The sequence below is a fragment of the Cloeon dipterum genome, chromosome 2, assembly GCF_949628265.1.
Source record: "Cloeon dipterum chromosome 2, ieCloDipt1.1, whole genome shotgun sequence".
Taxonomy (NCBI): Eukaryota; Metazoa; Arthropoda; class Insecta; order Ephemeroptera; family Baetidae; genus Cloeon; species Cloeon dipterum.
Window position 1 is genome coordinate 6,364,015 of NC_088787.1, and position 20,236 is coordinate 6,384,250.

General features: G+C 36.6%; 4 protein-coding genes across 4 annotated transcripts; 1 reads left to right on the plus strand and 3 right to left on the minus strand.

Annotated features, from left to right (window-relative positions):
* Positions 1 to 2,231: 2,231 nt before the first annotated feature.
* Positions 2,232 to 4,934, minus strand: LOC135937427 (C-type lectin domain family 4 member F-like). Its single transcript, XM_065480578.1, has 4 exons — positions 3,086 to 4,934; positions 2,924 to 2,994; positions 2,762 to 2,861; positions 2,232 to 2,710 (listed from the first exon to the last, which is right to left on the minus strand). The coding sequence occupies exons 1-4, from the start codon at positions 4,932 to 4,934 to the stop codon at positions 2,439 to 2,441; spliced, it is 2,292 nt and encodes a 763-aa protein (XP_065336650.1). The 3' UTR covers positions 2,232 to 2,438.
* Positions 4,935 to 7,237: 2,303 nt separating this feature from the next.
* On the plus strand, positions 7,238 to 10,405 carry LOC135937429 (uncharacterized). Its single transcript, XM_065480579.1, has 5 exons — positions 7,238 to 7,304; positions 8,200 to 8,396; positions 8,449 to 9,018; positions 9,507 to 9,832; positions 9,893 to 10,405. The coding sequence occupies exons 1-5, from the start codon at positions 7,238 to 7,240 to the stop codon at positions 10,341 to 10,343; spliced, it is 1,611 nt and encodes a 536-aa protein (XP_065336651.1). The 3' UTR covers positions 10,344 to 10,405.
* A 211-nt stretch (positions 10,406 to 10,616) lies between these two features.
* Positions 10,617 to 13,498, minus strand: LOC135937229 (serine/threonine-protein kinase 10-like). The gene is made up of 8 exons (XM_065480339.1): positions 12,977 to 13,498; positions 12,886 to 12,920; positions 12,700 to 12,780; positions 11,683 to 12,637; positions 11,361 to 11,428; positions 11,244 to 11,308; positions 11,027 to 11,186; positions 10,617 to 10,966 (listed from the first exon to the last, which is right to left on the minus strand). Exons 1-4 carry the CDS (start codon positions 13,450 to 13,452, stop codon positions 12,519 to 12,521), a joined length of 711 nt encoding a protein of 236 aa, XP_065336411.1. The 5' UTR covers positions 13,453 to 13,498; the 3' UTR covers positions 10,617 to 10,966; positions 11,027 to 11,186; positions 11,244 to 11,308; positions 11,361 to 11,428; positions 11,683 to 12,518.
* Positions 13,499 to 16,259: 2,761 nt separating this feature from the next.
* Positions 16,260 to 18,587, minus strand: LOC135937430 (putative autophagy-related protein 11). Its single transcript, XM_065480580.1, has 3 exons — positions 16,619 to 18,587; positions 16,457 to 16,527; positions 16,260 to 16,394 (listed from the first exon to the last, which is right to left on the minus strand). Exons 1-3 carry the CDS (start codon positions 18,585 to 18,587, stop codon positions 16,287 to 16,289), a joined length of 2,148 nt encoding a protein of 715 aa, XP_065336652.1. The 3' UTR covers positions 16,260 to 16,286.
* Positions 18,588 to 20,236: the final 1,649 nt, after the last annotated feature.

A 20,236-nucleotide genomic window follows, 5' to 3' on the forward strand; every position in this document is an offset into this window, starting at 1 on the left:
CTGCATTTTTAAGCCGAAAGGCACTTACTCAGCAGAATCATCATAATCATAGTTTGGAGCTGTGTGTTCATCATCATCAGATAAATACTTCTGAAAATAGTAATTAAATTTATTATACGCACTTATAGTACATTTAAAGGCAACGATGTGCATGAAGTCGACACTCGTACGCAGATGTGAATGCTTTGACTCACAATCAGTCACACGATAGTAGCATTTTTTTATATAATTTTACTTACTAAAAATATTGTACTATCCAGTATCCACTTCGCATTTACGAGAAGGCCGCTTGGATTTTTTGTTAATTTTTGGGGGGTTTAGAAAATTTGTGGGTCTGCAAGTCGAAAGGATCCTTGTTTACTTCATAAAATCAGGAAACTGATTAAAATTTCGACTGTCTAAATATTCAGGCAATCAAATTTTCATGGAATAAGAATGGAATTTTAATTTTAAATACGATTCTTAACTAAGAAATAAATCAAGCAAGCCAGATTTACAAAAATGTTATTAAAAAAATAATCTAAAAATTATGGTCACTTAAAATCCCATCTCTATTTATTTATTTATTTATTTATTTATCTTTTGTTTTAAATTACAACCGTCTCTTAATATTTTAATTTTTTTATCGATATCAATCCTACAATCCTGGATGATTTTCACAACAAATAAATAGTATTTCCATAGTACAGCTATTATATGAAGCAATGTGAACAGTTTCATTTGTTTCAAATCGAAGACATAAAGTCTACTAATATAAATACCTCGTCGGAGTTTGGAAATGCAGCCGCACTACCCTCAGGCTGCTGCTTAGCCGTCAATGCGTCATGGCTGAAGGACAGAAGCACTAGCAAAATAATGCTTTTCCTGTCCATGCTTTAGTAGGACTACAAACGAGCAAGAGCTTTTTCAGACTAGCAAACGAGCGCCTTTATCGTTTTCGCTTTACATGCTCTGCGTCTGTTACAACATCTTATCAGTGACCCTTTGACATCCCGAATGATGCGTCATTCTTAAAAATTAAAAGTAAATACTAGCTGCTTAAACTATTTTATAACATGAAATATATACCAGCCTGTTCAGCCTGTTGGCTCGCATTGTTAAGGCATTGTCAGGAGTGTCAAAGCAATTGGGGAGGTATTTGAGCAGTTGGGAGATCTACTGGCTACCCAACGTTAGAGATGGCAAAAAGTGGTTAGTTTAGTGACTCGAAATGCTCAAATTGCTCAACGGGCTGGGAGGCGCACCGGCGCCGACTCGCCACTTGCTGGTTTTCGCATCTTTCCAGCGGCTTTATGGACAAATGTCTGGCGTTTTCAATGTCAGTCCTCGGTGCGGAGGCAAGTAGCCCTTGAGTGGGCTGGGTCCCTGAAATGTGCGGCCTGGTGCGCCCATGTTATCCGTTCGCGGTGTTATTGGCACTCGTGCTAGTGCAGTGCGCGCCCTCCCCGGTCCGAGAGGACAGGGATGAAAAGAGCAAAAAAAAAAAAAATAAACAAAAATGTGGGAAACATTTTCTTGGTCAAATAATTTACAAAACTACGAAGAAGACGGTTAAAAGATTTCAAATAGCGTTGGGAAATTTTGTTAAAATTAAATAAAATCCTCCATGTGAAATTAAAAAATAAAATACGTCTCTCTTCCTGTAAGGTTGGCTAATTTTTGTAAATTCATGTATGATAATTTTTTGTTTGACAGAAAGTAAATTTAAATTTTGAATAACCTCCGAAATTCACAAAAATTGGCGAGGAAATACTTATAAAAATAGAGGTGCGCAGAATGATATTTTCAACAGCCAGCAAAAACGAATAACTTGAAAGTCTAAACCGATGCATATGCAACCTGCACTGGAATGCTGCTTGGCGGCACAGTTTCCCTCTCTTGACAAGGCGCATAAGACAGAAAAATGTATTTTCCTGTAATTATATAGGTTCTATCCGCAGTTAATTATGAATTATTAAGGTAAAACTGAGCTGCTCTTTTTAAACTGATTGTGAGTGAAGCCTTAAACTTGCTTTGTACAGTCACAGATCCTCGGCAATTTTCAGTCAAGAAGGTAAAAATGGCTGTGCATATTTCGGGCTCCTGTTTGTGGTGTCGCAGCAGAAGAACTTGTTGAGGTTGCAGAATTTTTATTGCTATCAAAAATGCATAAATTGCATCCAAATTGATTTCTGGAATGATTACATTTTGTGTAAAGCACAAGGAATTTTAATAAAAGTAATTAATTTAAAAGGAACAAAGAGCAAAGAAGGTTTTTATTTTATTTTCTAATTAACCTTGGTTTTGAAATTCTGTGACTAATCAAATCCATTATGTATATTTATATATTCAACAATTTTAAACACATAATTAAATTTTTGATCCTCTTATGTAACCAAAAATTGTACTGACTTCAAAAGCGTTAAATTTATTAATTTCTGAGCGAATTGAATGCAGTTTTACTTATTTAAAAGTTCACCACAAACTTTCATCTCGCAAATAAACAAGTTTTTCTTTTCACAATGATAGTCATTCCAATAAAGATCATATCGATGTGAACGAAATTCGACTTCAAGACAGTGCTCCTTATCTCCAGCATTATTTGGCTCTCCGATGTTAAATTTAGTGAATCCCTGAATAGGTTTTCCTGTTCCAGACCAATAAAACCTCCCTTCTGCGCCCAAATCTGTGCCAGAAATCCAATAGTAGCTTGAGGGAAGGATATTCTTACCTACATTAAAATTAAATTAATAAATCATTTAGATGACGAAATTTCACTCACTGATAAATTCATGGAGTGCAGTATTTTCATCCCTTGACTCGATGATAGCCAACTCCATGCCGAATAATTTGCAAAACTGTCCTGCCATGTGCCAGCTCAACTAAGGAATAAAAACGTAAAGCAAAAATTATTATAAAAATATCGAAGAGTTCATGCACGCACCTTCTGTTTGCTCAGGTAATATTTTGATCCCGGGAAAAGGGGCAATAAGCTTGAAGAAATTCTTGAATCATCTGAAAATCAATTTGGTAATTTTTAATGAGTGACGAGGGAAAATCAAATTATTGCCTCAATTTGCATTTAAATAGATGATCAATCACTCACTTTTCGTATTACTGGTACAGGTTAATTGTGCGATTTCGTTCTTCAGTTTTACTGACAAATTTTGTTCCCGGATCAATTGAACATTTGCGTTCTCCAGTTTTTTCTTCACGAACTGCAATGAATCATCTTTCAATTTCACCTGCGCTGTTGTGTTTTCGAGTTGTATCTGCGTGACTTCTAGTAACCTTTTTTCCTGGCTCAATTGGGCCGTCAGCTCCTTCAATTTTTTCTCCTTGTCTTCTAACAACGCACTCTTCTGGGCAATTTGTAGCGTTGAATTCTTTAGTTTTTCCTCCACGACTTCCAAAAGTTTAACATTCTGATTTAATTGTTCCTTCAAGTGCTTCAGTTCTTCCTCCATGTCTCCCAAAAGCTTAATTTTCTGGTTTAATTTCTCAGTCAGGTTCGTCAGGTTGTTATTGTCTTTGATGATTATCATCTCTTTGACCTGAATCATTTCCACCGTTGCATTTTCCAGTTTTGCCGTCAAGTCTTCAACTAATTCCTTTTCCTGTTTGAATTGCATCGTCACATTATTCAGTTCTTCCTTCTTTTCTTCCAGTTTTGCTGTCAAGTTGTTTACTTCTACCGTTGAGTTTTTCAGCTTTTCATCCACGATTTTGAACAACTCTTTGTCCTGGATCATTTGCACCGTTGCATTTTCCAGGTTTTCCCTCAAGTTGTCAATCGATTCATTTTTCTGGTCTAATTGTTCCGTCAGGTCCTTCAGTTCTTCATCTTTTTCTTTTAACAACGCTTCGACTTGGCTTAATTGTTCCGTCGCGTTCTTTAGATTTTCCTTCAAGCCTTCAACCAATTCCTTTACCTGTTTTAATTGCATCGTCATATTATTCAGTTCTTCCAGTATTGCTGTCAAGTTGTTTACTTCTACCGTTGAGTTTTTCAGCTTTTCCTCCACGATTTTGAGCAACTCTTTGTCCTGGCTCATTTGCACCGTTGCATTGTCCAGGTTGTCCTTCCAGTTGTCAATCAATTTATTTTTCTGGTCTAACTGTTCCGTCAGGTCCTTCAATTGTTTATCTTTGTCTTTTAACAACGGTTCGACTTGGCCTAATTGTTCCGTCGCGTTCTTTATTTTTTCCTCCGTGTCTCCCAAAAGCTTAATTTTCTGGTTTAAATCTTCCGTCAGGTTCATCAGCTTTTCGTCTTTGATTGTTAATGACGCGTTTTGCTGAGTTATTTGCATCGTTGCGTTGTCCAGTTTTGCTGTCAAGTCGTTTTTTTCTTTCGTTGAGTTTTTCAGCTTTTCCTCCACGATTTCGAACAACTCTTTGTACTGGATCATTTGCACCGTTGCATTGTTCAGGTTTTCCCTCAAGTTGTCAATCAATTCATTTTTCTGGTCTAATTGTTCCGTCCTGTTCTTTAATTTTTCCTTCAAGTCTTCAACCAATTTCTTTTCCTGGTTTAATTGTATCGTCACATTATTCAGTTTTTCCTTCTTTTCTTCTAACAACAATTTTTCCTGAGCCAACGCGTTTTCAAGGTTTCCCTCAGTGGCTTTTGCCAATTCTTTTTCTCTACTCAGTTCCTCCAGTGCGTCTTCCAGTTTTGCTGTCAAGTCTTTTTTATCTACCGTTGAGTTTTTCAGCTTTTCCTCCACGATTTCGAACAACTCTTTGTACTGGATCATTTGCACCGTTGCATTGTTCAGGTTTTCCCTCAAGTTGTCAATCGTTTCATTTTTCTGGACTAATTGTTCCGTCAGGTCCTTCAATTGTTTCTCTTTTTCTTCTAACAACTCTTTGTTATTGTCTAATTGCTCCGTCACGTTTTTCAGGTCTTCCTTTACGGCTATATTAAGCTCAATTTTCAGGTTCATTTGCATCGTTGCATTGTCCAGGTTTTCCCTCAAGTTGTCGATCGTTTTATTTTTCTGGACTAATTGTTCCTTCAGGTCCTTAAGTTCTTCCTCCTTATTTTTTAACAACGTTTTGTCTTGCTCCATCGTGGTATTCAGTTTTTTCTGTTCTTCCTTCAAATCATCCCGTTCTTTCGTTAAGTCTGCACATGAACTGTAAATTGTTAGCACAGTTAAAAGAGTCCGCATTTTCGAGCCAATTAAGGTACTTACTCGACAGGACCAACAGTACTAACAGTACCAACAATATCATCTTAATCATAGATTGGAACATCATGTTCACCATCAGATAAATACTCCTTTGAAAAAAAATAATTATTTTTTTCTACATATCTTTTAGTTGATTTAAAGGCTAAATGATCATGAAGTTGAAACTCGTACGCGGAAATTACTCAGTCCTACAGTAGCATTGAATTTTTTATATAATGTTATTTACTTAAAAAATGTTTACTATCCACTGCGCCACGAGGCCGCTTGGATTTTCCGTTAATTTTATAGCTTTTAAATTTTAACGATCCTCATTATAGTTTTCAAAAGCTGTATCACAAAAAGTTGTTAATAATGCAATCCTAAAAGTACACAAAACTCGATCCGATGGGTACTGTTTTAAAAATGACAAGAGCTTATTTCAGCAAATTTGTAGGTCTGCGTCTGCAGGGCGAAAGGATCCTCGATTACTTCACAAAAGCAGGAAACTCATAAATAATTCGGCTGTAAAAATATTTTGGCTAGAAAATTTTCATGAAATAATAAAGGAATTTTAATTTTAAATAAATATTCTAAGTTTAGAAACACATCAAGCAAGCCAGATATACAAAAATGTTAACCAGAAAACTAATATACAAATTTTTTAAAATCAAAATCTATTTTTTTAATAATTATAATTGCGCTCCTAAATATTGTAATTTGTGTATCGATCCTGGATGGTTTTCACCGCAAATAAGAAACCCTGACACTTATTTAGTATTTCCATAGTATAGCTAACATTGTATATTGTGCGAACGTTTCATTCTTTTCGAATCCAAGACAAAAAGTCTAATAATGCGTATATATACCTCGTCGTAGTTTGGAAATGCAGCCGCATCACTTTCCTCGGGTTGCTGCTGCTTAGCCGTCAATGCGTGGCTGAAAGACAGAAGCACCAGCAAAATAATGCTTTTCCTGTCCATCCTGTAGCTGGACTACAAACGAACAAGAGCTTTTTTCAGACTAGCAAACGAGCGTCTTTATCGTTTCGCTTTATATATGCTGTGCGTCTGTAACAACATCTTATCAGTGACCTTTTGACGTCCCGAATAATGCCACTCTTAAAAAGTAACAGCTGAAATTATTTATAATATGAATTGATATGGGAAACATTTCTTGGTCAAATAATTTAAAAATTTAATTAAATCAATGAAGAAGATAGTGAAGAGACTTCAAATAGCCGTCCCATTGAAGAACTTTCTGCTATTTTATTAATAAAATTCCGATGACGCTGTGCTCTCGTGACGAATAAATTTTTTATCAACTCGGGTTGCGACACCAAAAAGTCTAACAGCCGAGAGGAGGAAAGTTTGCGAAAATTCTGTAAGTGTAAAGTTCAAAACAGCTAAAAAATAATCACTTTCTTTGAGAAAAAATAGTTAAAGGGTTAGTATAAAAAATAAGCACACATGGTGCGTTAGGAAACTCTGTTAAAATTAGATAAATTCCTCTCTATTAATAATTTTATAGAACCGAAATTGTACATTCAAAATATTTTTGCATTATAGCTGTGACAATTGCGATTAAGCTTGGCATTTTTTATCATCAATCCTCTTGGCGGCTTTGTTGTGTGAAAGAAAAAGGTCTTCTTATTTCTGCTCTTCTCTCCATGCCGGCCATCGCGAAGGTGATAACGGAGCAGGTTTATTGTCCTCAAATAAATGCCACAAATCCGACATTTTAAACTGTCTTGTGTTCTGCTTTTTGTGTTTCGTCTTGAGGTGTTGAATGAGCCGGCTTTCCTCGCGGAACGTCTTCACACAGTCGAGACATTGAAACATCATCATCATCTTGACTTGCAATAACCAGCTAAAATTACTATTTTTTTCAAGTTTTTCAGGTTTTTGCACCTCCTAATTTCGGATTCTAAATGCATTCTCAGCAATAGCAAATTAATAGCACCCGTATACCCACCGTTGTAATCTCTTTGACCTTCTCTTAGCAGCTGAAGTTTAGGGATTCTTAATTTCCACCCCTAAGTGGGGAATAACGGCGTTCGCTTTTATCATCAAAATTGGAGCATAATGGGGATGAAAGTGGATGATGGCCCTTTAGCTGGTCAGGGGAGATTTGAGACGAGTCCAACGATGGGTGGATTTTGCAATTCTGATGATAAGGACCAAAAATTTCCAATTTTGAAAAATAAATTTTTTAATTTTGATGCACGGAATTTCTTGATAGCAAAAAAACCGCCTATGAAATTTTCTGCAAAGTTCAAACATGGGACAGTATTTAAAAACATTTTCTATTTTTCAAAAATACATTCAGATTTTATACTTTTAAATACATTCTGAACCCTTCAAAATGTGTTTTTTATTAAAATAAATTTAAAGCAATCATATTTGATCCTTTTTATACACAATGAGAAAAAAATATATATTCGAATTGTAGCTGCACGCGTATTTTTGCCGCCACCAACCCTTAAAAAAATCTTCCCTGAGCAATGCGACCATTCTCTCCCTCCACCTGACGGCGAAGGGAGAGAACTGGGTTTTTGTTGTTGTTTTCCTTTCCACTCTCGCATCGTGGCCACGTGAACAACAAACAAAATTCAATAGTCTCGTCAATTTCGGCCCGAATTTCGCGCACAAAGTAGTTGTTGGACGGACAAGTGGCTGAATCAAACGCCCAAGTAACAGATTCGTGAGTTCAGATCACCTTTGCAGACATGTACGATAAAATAACGAAAATAATACGGCACCGAAAATTCGCCTCGGATCGCATTCGAGCCGCAGCCGCGGATTGGGAAGTGAAACTCGAGCCCAACTTCGAGCTTAATCATTTTCCTCAGTTGCGTAAGTATTAAAATTATATTCTTACCTGGGATCATCACATTTTAGTGGGTTTTGGGGGGTTTTTCGAATTTTTTTTCATCACAGGTCGTAGATTTCTTTTGGTATTTTGATAAATTTATTTTCTTGGCAAAGAAATTTTAAAAATTATGAATATTACACTAAATTCTAATTCTCTAATTTTTATTTTGTAGCAACAGACCTGATTGCGAAGATTGTGCTCAAACTGATGGCAAAAAAATGCACCAAGCTTGTGAGGGAGAAAGAGGAAATGGAAGTTCTGATGCTCCCAGCCCTTAGCCTCTTCCTCGCCATGAGGCCTGCTAAAATTGATCTAACCGCTTTTCTTACATTTTGTCCGATGCGTCTGAAATGTCGGTATTTCAAAGAGGTAACTGTAACAAAATAATAAATTCATCTTTAAATTTAAAATAATGTTTTAGGCGGTGATTCAAATCTCTACGAAGAACCCGGAGGTGGAAGAGTTGTCTCTGGCCACCCTTGCAAATCGATTCTTCCTCACAATTCATAAAGTAGCCGATGCTGAGCTGTTGGAAGCTCTGGGAAAATTAACCCGGCTTAAATCTCTGAGAATTGAGGAAATTTTTGAATTTCGATTGGTCGACGTGATTGATCTATGCAAAAACCTCCCGCATCTTGAAAACATCAAAATAGTGCTGGAAAAACAAACGACGCGCCTCATTCTTAAAAAACCGAAGATCGCCCAGAAAATGAAAACTGCTATGTCAAAGCTAAAGGTTTTCATGTTTGACACGCGTGGGATCAACATCAATACCAGCCTGATCAATCTTTGCGCTGAACATCTGCCCAATTTGCGAGTCATTGGCGACTTTTCGGACGGATTCAGCAGTTTTGACGACTGCAACATGATGGCTGACATCGCCGCCGATCCTGGAACCTCTAATCTACGCCATTTGCTGTTAGATTTTTATGCCATTGAATGCTGCGATGAAATACAGATTGCTAAGTTTCCTTTGGCTCGTCATCTCAAGGTAAAGTATTTTTTTTAAATTATTATTAAAGACCCATCTTTGACGAAAATTTTGAGCACATCTATCTACTATTTTTGAGGGTCGAATTAGGTTAATGTAGATAATTTTTCCGACCAAAACGTCGAGCGCGACATGCGTCTCACATAAGTATACAACATTTTTCCTGCTAAAACAATACGAATGCGTGAATTGCGCATGCGTCAAAGCTAGTTTGAGCACTTGCAGAGAGAACAACCTGTACATGAACGACGAATGAATTCTTTTGTCAGATTAAGCCATATTTGACGCATGCCCAGATCTCACATAATCTCACATACGCATGTTCTGGAGGTAAAAGGTCCATTTTACCGAATTTGACCTTCAAAAATCGATTGGTGTGCTCAGAAATTTCGTCAAACTTTTAGTCTTTAATAATTTTTTCCTAATCAATAGTTAAATTTAATTTTCTTCGTATATTAATTAAAACCCTTATTTTCTAATTTAATCAGATCAGCACTTGGCCGGACGATGGCGTTGAGGAGCACTACTTGGAATCTTGGCTTTCGCAGTTGACAAACTTGGAAAGTTTGCAGATTGAATTTTGTGTCCCGCCAGACGTAATTCGCCGGTTTCTGGAAAAATTTGGACCGAGTTTGAAAGCCCTGAATATTATATACTGCATCGACGATCCCAACGAAACGAATTTATCGTTCAGCGATATTTTCGCTCTCTGCCCGAAGTTGGAGCGCCTCCACTTGGGCGGGAACATCCTTGAGGACGCGGCACCTCTCACGACTTTCAGCCACCTCAGAGAACTCGGATTGGAATTTTTTCGGTAACGAAAATTAATTTACTCCCTTCATTGACACTATTTATATAATTTGAATTCGCGTAGGAAGTTTAACAACCGAATTAAACTGAGTGAAATTCTGCGAGCGCCCCTCTTGGAAAAAATCACCTTTGAAGGATCCTGTTTGGACTTTGAAGATCTGCAGAAAACCACCGCTTTAATAGCCGACAAGACAATATTGAGAGGATTAAAAACTCTCCATGTTAGTGATAATTGGCGTTCATTCAGTGGCTTGAAAGCTGAATATTTCCAAGAAATTTCCAAGTTCATCAAATGTGCCGTGACATCGATTCCCGGTTTAAAAGATGTAAAATTTGACGTTAATAATCTGTGCAGTGGCTACTCAGTGCTGGCAAGGAGCATCAGGGATGGAAAAACTCAAAATAATGATGTTCCTGGCGTCACCCAATTTTTCGCGGGTCAAACCATCGATGACGAACTATTGAATTTGTACGTGGATGAAGAGTTGATTCAAATGCTTGATAAATTTTTTTAATGGTTGCCATGCGCTTTCATATGTTAGTTTTTTATGGTTTTTAATAAAATTTTCGAAAGAAATACGAACCATTCATAGTTTAATTGATAATAAAATATACCTCTAAATTGCGATGGTTTTGAGTAGAGGTCTCATAGCTAGACAGTTGATTTCAATGTGATTTATAAATGTTTTATTTAATACTAAAAGAAATGTGTAAAAAAAGATGAATAATGAAAGCACAGCTGATTTTTGAGGTCTTTGGAAATAGGAAATAAACATGTTTTAGTTCACACAAAATTATCCAACTTTATAAGCCAAAAAATAACAATGCGAAATTTCAAACAAACTCGGATAAAGTTAGACTTTTAATATTTAAAAGTTAATCTGCTTGCATAGCGTTAGGAATGAATGATCGAATTTGCAGAAAAAAATGGGCACTTTAGCTTTATCAAAATAATCATTGTGGGAGACACGAACAGGACTCGGTTCTTCGCTGCCGAACTGTTGGAAATATTGGGAGCTCATCTCTTCGGATTGGTTTATTGGCTTCATATAGGCAGGAACCTCTTCTGAAGTGCTGCACCAGCGCACTGCTCCTTTCGAGTCTTGGAAAGTTTCATCCAAGAGAACAAAATTTTCATCTGTTGCGAATAAACCGCGTGTTTAATCTGGTCTCAAATCAATTTTGTTCTAATGCGTACTCCAAGGAACTAGGACGCCATCTTTGTTTTCCATGAATAAAGATTTCTTTTTGACAAATTGATGGAGCATTTTCATTCTGTCGAGCGTGGATTGCGTCACTGTCACCAAGGTTCCGTTTGCTGCCGCACACTTGGAGGCAGCGCCCGCAGGAGGGAAGCCCTGTGACAATAAAGCTCTGAAAAATTCTAGTTTAAAAAAAATGGGGGGACTAATTGCCTTTTTATCATCAGTGATTTTATTCGTAAACACGTCGTTCAAGGGGGTTGGTTTAAAATTTTCCACTGCGAGGAATCAAATAAAATGATAAAGAATTTTTTCTAATTTAAATATTACTCAGTTCCATGCAAGCTTCCTTCCAAGTCAAATTTTTCGGTTGCAAATATTTAAAGATACAACGAGAGCTGTTGAATTACCAAAATACTTAGAAAGGGAATAATAAAAGAACATAATTATTTTTTTTTACAAAATTGGTTATTTCAATTCAACTGTTTTAATTTTAAATTTCATTGCATTGATTTATTCAATAATTTTGAACCATTACATTATTAAATTTTATATAACCAAAAATTTAATGTTTACGATAATAAAAGCATTAAATTTTTTAATTTCTGAGCGAATTGAATGCAATTTTAATAGTTTAAAAGTTCAATCTCACAAATAATCAAGTTTTCAAGTTAGTGAATTCCTGAATAGGTTTTCATGTTCCAGACCAGTAAAACCTCCCTTCTGCGCCTAAGAAATCCAATAGTAGCTTGCGGGAAGATTCTGCCCTACATTAAAATTAAATTAATAAATCATTTAGATAACGAAATTTCACTCACGGATAAATTCAAAGAGTGCGCAGAGTTTTCGTCTGTCAGGGTTTTACGATCAATAATATTGGTACCGATATATTATGTTACATTATGTAATGTAAAATATTTTAGTGCCCAAAGGGCAGAGAGGAGGGAGAGTCTCAGATATTAAAAAAACCTCTAACGGAGAGGACTCGCGCTCGCTCTGGACAGGACTCTCCAGCCGATGGGCCATAAAAAAGGGTGCGGGGTGGACAAAAGCGTCCTGGTTACTACACCACACCAGTTTATTGATGATAGCGGCGAACAGTTCGTGCTTGGCTACCCTGAGGGAAGAGCGGCGGAGCGAGACAATCGAGAGAATTGCCCTATTGCTCACGCGTCGTCAGGAGAGCGAATGTGTGTGTGTGTGTGTGTGAGCAGGTTGTGCGCTCGCGGGAGGGAGGCTCTGGCGTTGCCTTGATTGATACTTGAGTTTCTCTCTCTGCTCTACCCTGTGGGTGCCTGAAAATTCACGTCGTTACATATCGGTACACAAAAATTATAAAAAGCAATCGTAATCTCGTCAGGAAAAATCATGACATAGGTATGGAAACGAAGTCAACTCTTTTCTTATCCGACGGGCTAATTAAATTCGTCAATCCCCCTATCTATAAATTGGGCTAAGGGAAAAGGACCGACACTCGTGACGAGAGACCTATGACGTGCTGACCACTTGCACACCGCTGGCGGCCCTTGCTCGACCTCGCTGACATCGTGCCTTGATTCGTGAATAGCAATCTTCAGGCCTCTCTGGGATGATCAGGAACGGCTCAACTATAAGGAATAAAAACGTGAAACAAAATATAATATAAATATCCTACAATTCGTGCACGCACGTCCCGGTCCCTTCTTAGGTGATTTTGTGGTCCCGGGCGGTAATCCCGAATAAATAATTCTTTCGGTGACAGGCCCATCATCTAAAATTAATGTAATTTTGTAGTCTTAAATTAGTCAATGACGAGGTAAAAATCAAATTGTTGCCTTAATTTGCTTCTAAATTATGCATAAATGTCAACACTCACTTTTCGTAGTTTTGGGACAAGGTTGGCACTCATCGCTGTAAAAAAGACGTAATTATTCATTTATTAAAATTAGGTAAAATTTTGCCTTTACCTCAGCTGAGCATAACTTTTACGAATGGCTCTGAGTTCATTTTCACATCCATCTTTGGTACGGTTTATTTGTGCAATTTCGTTCTTCAGATTTAGTACCAAATTTCTTTCCCGAATCAGTTGGGCCCTAACATTCTTCAGTTTTTTCCTTATGACTTCAACCAATTCGTTGTCCTGGTTAATTTGCACCGTTGCATTTTCCAGTTTTTCCTTCAAGTTGTCCATCAATTCATTTTTCTGTTCTAATTGTTGCGTCAGGTCCTTCAGTTCTTCCTTTTTATCTTCTTGGCCTAATTGTTCCGTTGCGTTTTTCACATCTTTCTTCACGGCTATGTAAGGCTCATTTCTCAGGTTCAATTGCGCCGTCAGCTCACTTAGTTTTTCCTCCTTTTCTTCCAACAAAACCTTGTCTAGGCCAATTTTCTCTGTCGCATTATCCAGTTTTTCTTTTATTAGACTCAATTGCACCATTGCCATGTCGAGTTTTTCCTTCAAATCATTCAGTTCTTTCTTTACGTCTGCACATGGACTGCGAATTTTTAGCACAGTTAAAAGAGTCTGCATTTTTAAGCCGAAAGGCACTTACTCAGCAGAATCATCATAATCATAGTTTGGAGCTGTGTGTTCATCATCATCAGATAAATACTTCTGAAAATAGTAATTAAATTTATTATACGCACTTATAGTACATTTAAAGGCAACGATGTGCATGAAGTCGACACTCGTACGCAGATGTGAATGCTTTGACTCACAATCAGTCACACGATAGTAGCATTTTTTTATATAATTTTACTTACTAAAAATATTGTACTATCCAGTATCCACTTCGCATTTACGAGAAGGCCGCTTGGATTTTTTGTTAATTTTTGGGGGGTTTAGAAAATTTGTGGGTCTGCAAGTCGAAAGGATCCTTGTTTACTTCATAAAATCAGGAAACTGATTAAAATTTCGACTGTCTAAATATTCAGGCAATCAAATTTTCATGGAATAAGAATGGAATTTTAATTTTAAATACGATTCTTAACTAAGAAATAAATCAAGCAAGCCAGATTTACAAAAATGTTATTAAAAAAATAATCTAAAAATTATGGTCACTTAAAATCCCATCTCTATTTATTTATTTATTTATTTATTTATCTTTTGTTTTAAATTACAACCGTCTCTTAATATTTTAATTTTTTTATCGATATCAATCCTACAATCCTGGATGATTTTCACAACAAATAAATAGTATTTCCATAGTACAGCTATTATATGAAGCAATGTGAACAGTTTCATTTGTTTCAAATCGAAGACATAAAGTCTACTAATATAAATACCTCGTCGGAGTTTGGAAATGCAGCCGCACTACCCTCAGGCTGCTGCTTAGCCGTCAATGCGTCATGGCTGAAGGACAGAAGCACTAGCAAAATAATGCTTTTCCTGTCCATGCTTTAGTAGGACTACAAACGAGCAAGAGCTTTTTCAGACTAGCAAACGAGCGCCTTTATCGTTTTCGCTTTACATGCTCTGCGTCTGTTACAACATCTTATCAGTGACCCTTTGACATCCCGAATGATGCGTCATTCTTAAAAATTAAAAGTAAATACTAGCTGCTTAAACTATTTTATAACATGAAATATATACCAGCCTGTTCAGCCTGTTGGCTCGCATTGTTAAGGCATTGTCAGGAGTGTCAAAGCAATTGGGGAGGTATTTGAGCAGTTGGGAGATCTACTGGCTACCCAACGTTAGAGATGGCAAAAAGTGGTTAGTTTAGTGACTCGAAATGCTCAAATTGCTCAACGGGCTGGGAGGCGCACCGGCGCCGACTCGCCACTTGCTGGTTTTCGCATCTTTCCAGCGGCTTTATGGACAAATGTCTGGCGTTTTCAATGTCAGTCCTCGGTGCGGAGGCAAGTAGCCCTTGAGTGGGCTGGGTCCCTGAAATGTGCGGCCTGGTGCGCCCATGTTATCCGTTCGCGGTGTTATTGGCACTCGTGCTAGTGCAGTGCGCGCCCTCCCCGGTCCGAGAGGACAGGGATGAAAAGAGCAAAAAAAAAAAAAATAAACAAAAATGTGGGAAACATTTTCTTGGTCAAATAATTTACAAAACTACGAAGAAGACGGTTAAAAGATTTCAAATAGCGTTGGGAAATTTTGTTAAAATTAAATAAAATCCTCCATGTGAAATTAAAAAATAAAATACGTCTCTCTTCCTGTAAGGTTGGCTAATTTTTGTAAATTCATGTATGATAATTTTTTGTTTGACAGAAAGTAAATTTAAATTTTGAATAACCTCCGAAATTCACAAAAATTGGCGAGGAAATACTTATAAAAATAGAGGTGCGCAGAATGATATTTTCAACAGCCAGCAAAAACGAATAACTTGAAAGTCTAAACCGATGCATATGCAACCTGCACTGGAATGCTGCTTGGCGGCACAGTTTCCCTCTCTTGACAAGGCGCATAAGACAGAAAAATGTATTTTCCTGTAATTATATAGGTTCTATCCGCAGTTAATTATGAATTATTAAGGTAAAACTGAGCTGCTCTTTTTAAACTGATTGTGAGTGAAGCCTTAAACTTGCTTTGTACAGTCACAGATCCTCGGCAATTTTCAGTCAAGAAGGTAAAAATGGCTGTGCATATTTCGGGCTCCTGTTTGTGGTGTCGCAGCAGAAGAACTTGTTGAGGTTGCAGAATTTTTATTGCTATCAAAAATGCATAAATTGCATCCAAATTGATTTCTGGAATGATTACATTTTGTGTAAAGCACAAGGAATTTTAATAAAAGTAATTAATTTAAAAGGAACAAAGAGCAAAGAAGGTTTTTATTTTATTTTCTAATTAACCTTGGTTTTGAAATTCTGTGACTAATCAAATCCATTATGTATATTTATATATTCAACAATTTTAAACACATAATTAAATTTTTGATCCTCTTATGTAACCAAAAATTGTACTGACTTCAAAAGCGTTAAATTTATTAATTTCTGAGCGAATTGAATGCAGTTTTACTTATTTAAAAGTTCACCACAAACTTTCATCTCGCAAATAAACAAGTTTTTCTTTTCACAATGATAGTCATTCCAATAAAGATCATATCGATGTGAACGAAATTCGACTTCAAGACAGTGCTCCTTATCTCCAGCATTATTTGGCTCTCCGATGTTAAATTTAGTGAATCCCTGAATAGGTTTTCCTGTTCCAGACCAATAAAACCTCCCTTCTGCGCCCAAATCTGTGCCAGAAATCCAATAGTAGCTTGAGGGAAGGATATTCTTACCTACATTAAAATTAAATTAATAAATCATTTAGATGACGAAATTTCACTCACTGATAAATTCATGGAGTGCAGTATTTTCATCCCTTGACTCGATGATAGCCAACTCCATGCCGAATAATTTGCAAAACTGTCCTGCCATGTGCCAGCTCAACTAAGGAATAAAAACGTAAAGCAAAAATTATTATAAAAATATCGAAGAGTTCATGCACGCACCTTCTGTTTGCTCAGGTAATATTTTGATCCCGGGAAAAGGGGCAATAAGCTTGAAGAAATTCTTGAATCATCTGAAAATCAATTTGGTAATTTTTAATGAGTGACGAGGGAAAATCAAATTATTGCCTCAATTTGCATTTAAATAGATGATCAATCACTCACTTTTCGTATTATTGGTACAGGTTAATTGTACGATTTCGTTCTTCAGTTTTACTGACAAATTTTGTTCCCGGATCAATTGAACATTTGCGTTCTCCAGTTTTTTCTTCACGAACTGCAATGAATCATCTTTCAATTTCACCTGCGCTGTTGTGTTTTCGAGTTGTATCTGCGTGACTTCTAGTAACCTTTTTTCCTGGCTCAATTGGGCCGTCAGCTCCTTCAATTTTTTCTCCTTGTCTTCTAACAACGCACTCTTCTGGGCAATTTGTAGCGTTGAATTCTTTAGTTTTTCCTCCACGACTTCCAAAAGTTTAACATTCTGATTTAATTGTTCCTTCAAGTGCTTCAGTTCTTCCTCCATGTCTCCCAAAAGCTTAATTTTCTGGTTTAATTTCTCAGTCAGGTTCGTCAGGTTGTTATTGTCTTTGATGATTATCATCTCTTTGACCTGAATCATTTCCACCGTTGCATTTTCCAGTTTTGCCGTCAAGTCTTCAACTAATTCCTTTTCCTGTTTGAATTGCATCGTCACATTATTCAGTTCTTCCTTCTTTTCTTCCAGTTTTGCTGTCAAGTTGTTTACTTCTACCGTTGAGTTTTTCAGCTTTTCATCCACGATTTTGAACAACTCTTTGTCCTGGATCATTTGCACCGTTGCATTTTCCAGGTTTTCCCTCAAGTTGTCAATCGATTCATTTTTCTGGTCTAATTGTTCCGTCAGGTCCTTCAGTTCTTCATCTTTTTCTTTTAACAACGCTTCGACTTGGCTTAATTGTTCCGTCGCGTTCTTTAGATTTTCCTTCAAGCCTTCAACCAATTCCTTTACCTGTTTTAATTGCATCGTCATATTATTCAGTTCTTCCAGTATTGCTGTCAAGTTGTTTACTTCTACCGTTGAGTTTTTCAGCTTTTCCTCCACGATTTTGAGCAACTCTTTGTCCTGGCTCATTTGCACCGTTGCATTGTCCAGGTTGTCCTTCCAGTTGTCAATCAATTTATTTTTCTGGTCTAACTGTTCCGTCAGGTCCTTCAATTGTTTATCTTTGTCTTTTAACAACGGTTCGACTTGGCCTAATTGTTCCGTCGCGTTCTTTATTTTTTCCTCCGTGTCTCCCAAAAGCTTAATTTTCTGGTTTAAATCTTCCGTCAGGTTCATCAGCTTTTCGTCTTTGATTGTTAATGACGCGTTTTGCTGAGTTATTTGCATCGTTGCGTTGTCCAGTTTTGCTGTCAAGTCGTTTTTTTCTTTCGTTGAGTTTTTCAGCTTTTCCTCCACGATTTCGAACAACTCTTTGTACTGGATCATTTGCACCGTTGCATTGTTCAGGTTTTCCCTCAAGTTGTCAATCAATTCATTTTTCTGGTCTAATTGTTCCGTCCTGTTCTTTAATTTTTCCTTCAAGTCTTCAACCAATTTCTTTTCCTGGTTTAATTGTATCGTCACATTATTCAGTTTTTCCTTCTTTTCTTCTAACAACAATTTTTCCTGAGCCACCGCGTTTTCCAGGTTTCCCTCAGTGGCTTTTGCCAATTCTTTTTCTCTACTCAGTTCCTCCAGTGCGTCTTCCAGTTTTGCTGTCAAGTCTTTTTTATCTACCGTTGAGTTTTTCAGCTTTTCCTCCACGATTTCGAACAACTCTTTGTACTGGATCATTTGCACCGTTGCATTGTTCAGGTTTTCCCTCAAGTTGTCAATCGTTTCATTTTTCTGGACTAATTGTTCCGTCAGGTCCTTCAATTGTTTCTCTTTTTCTTCTAACAACTCTTTGTTATTGTCTAATTGCTCCGTCACGTTTTTCAGGTCTTCCTTTACGGCTATATTAAGCTCAATTTTCAGGTTCATTTGCATCGTTGCATTGTCCAGGTTTTCCCTCAAGTTGTCGATCGTTTTATTTTTCTGGACTAATTGTTCCTTCAGGTCCTTCAGTTCTTCCTCCTTATTTTTTAACAACGTTTTGTCTTGCTCCATCGTGGTATTCAGAAATGTCTGTTCTTCCTTCAAATCATCCAGTTCTTTCCTTAAGTCTGCACATGAACTGTAAATTGTTAGCACGCAGTTAAAAGAGTCCGCATTTTCGAGCCAATTAAGGTACTTACTCGACAGGACCAACAGTACTAACAGGACCAACAATATCATCATAATCATAGATTGGAACATCATGTTCACCATCAGATAAATACTCCTTTGAAAATAAAATAATTATTTTTTTTTCTACACATCTTTTAGTTGATTTAAAGGCTAAATGATCATGAAGTTGAAACTCGTACGCGGAAATTACTCAGTCCTACAGTAGCATTGAATTTTTTATATAATGTTATTTACTTAAAAAATGTTTACTATCCACTGCGCCACGAGGCCGCTTGGATTTTCCGTTAATTTTATAGCTTTTAAATTTTAACGATCCTCATTATAGTTTTCAAAAGCTGTATCACAAAAAGTTGTTAATAATGCAATCCTAAAAGTACACAAAACTCGATCCGATGGGTACTGTTTTAAAAATGACAAGAGCTTATTTCAGCAAATTTGTAGGTCTGCGTCTGCAGGGCGAAAGGATCCTCGATTACTTCACAAAAGCAGGAAACTCATAAATAATTCGGCTGTAAAAATATTTTGGCTAGAAAATTTTCATGAAATAATAAAGGAATTTTAATTTTAAATAAATATTCTAAGTTTAGAAACACATCAAGCAAGCCAGATATACAAAAATGTTAACCAGAAAACTAATATACAAATTTTTTAAAATCAAAATCTATTTTTTTAATAATTATAATTGCGCTCCTAAATATTGTAATTTGTGTATCGATCCTGGATGGTTTTCACCGCAAATAAGAAACCCTGACACTTATTTAGTATTTCCATAGTATAGCTAACATTGTATATTGTGCGAACGTTTCATTCTTTTCGAATCCAAGACAAAAAGTCTAATAATGCGTATATATACCTCGTCGTAGTTTGGAAATGCAGCCGCATCACTTTCCTCGGGTTGCTGCTGCTTAGCCGTCAATGCGTGGCTGAAAGACAGAAGCACCAGCAAAATAATGCTTTTCCTGTCCATCCTGTAGCTGGACTACAAACGAACAAGAGCTTTTTTCAGACTAGCAAACGAGCGTCTTTATCGTTTCGCTTTATATATGCTGTGCGTCTGTAACAACATCTTATCAGTGACCTTTTGACGTCCCGAATAATGCCACTCTTAAAAAGTAACAGCTGAAATTATTTATAATGTGAATTGATATGGAAAACATTTCTTGGTCAAATAATTTAAAAATTTAATTAAATCAATGAAGAAGATAGTGAAGAGACTTCAAATAGCCGTCCCATTGAAGAACTTTCTGCTATTTTATTAATAAAATTCCGATGACGCTGTGCTCTCGTGACGAATAAATTTTTTATCAACTCGGGTTGCGACACCAAAAAGTCTAACAGCCGAGAGGAGGAAAGTTTGCGAAAATTCTGTAAGTGTAAAGTTCAAAACAGCTAAAAAATAATCACTTTCTTTGAGAAAAAATAGTTAAAGGGTTAGTATAAAAAATAAGCACACATGGTGCGTTAGGAAACTCTGTTAAAATTAGATAAATTCCTCTCTATTAATAATTTTATAGGACCAAAATTGTACA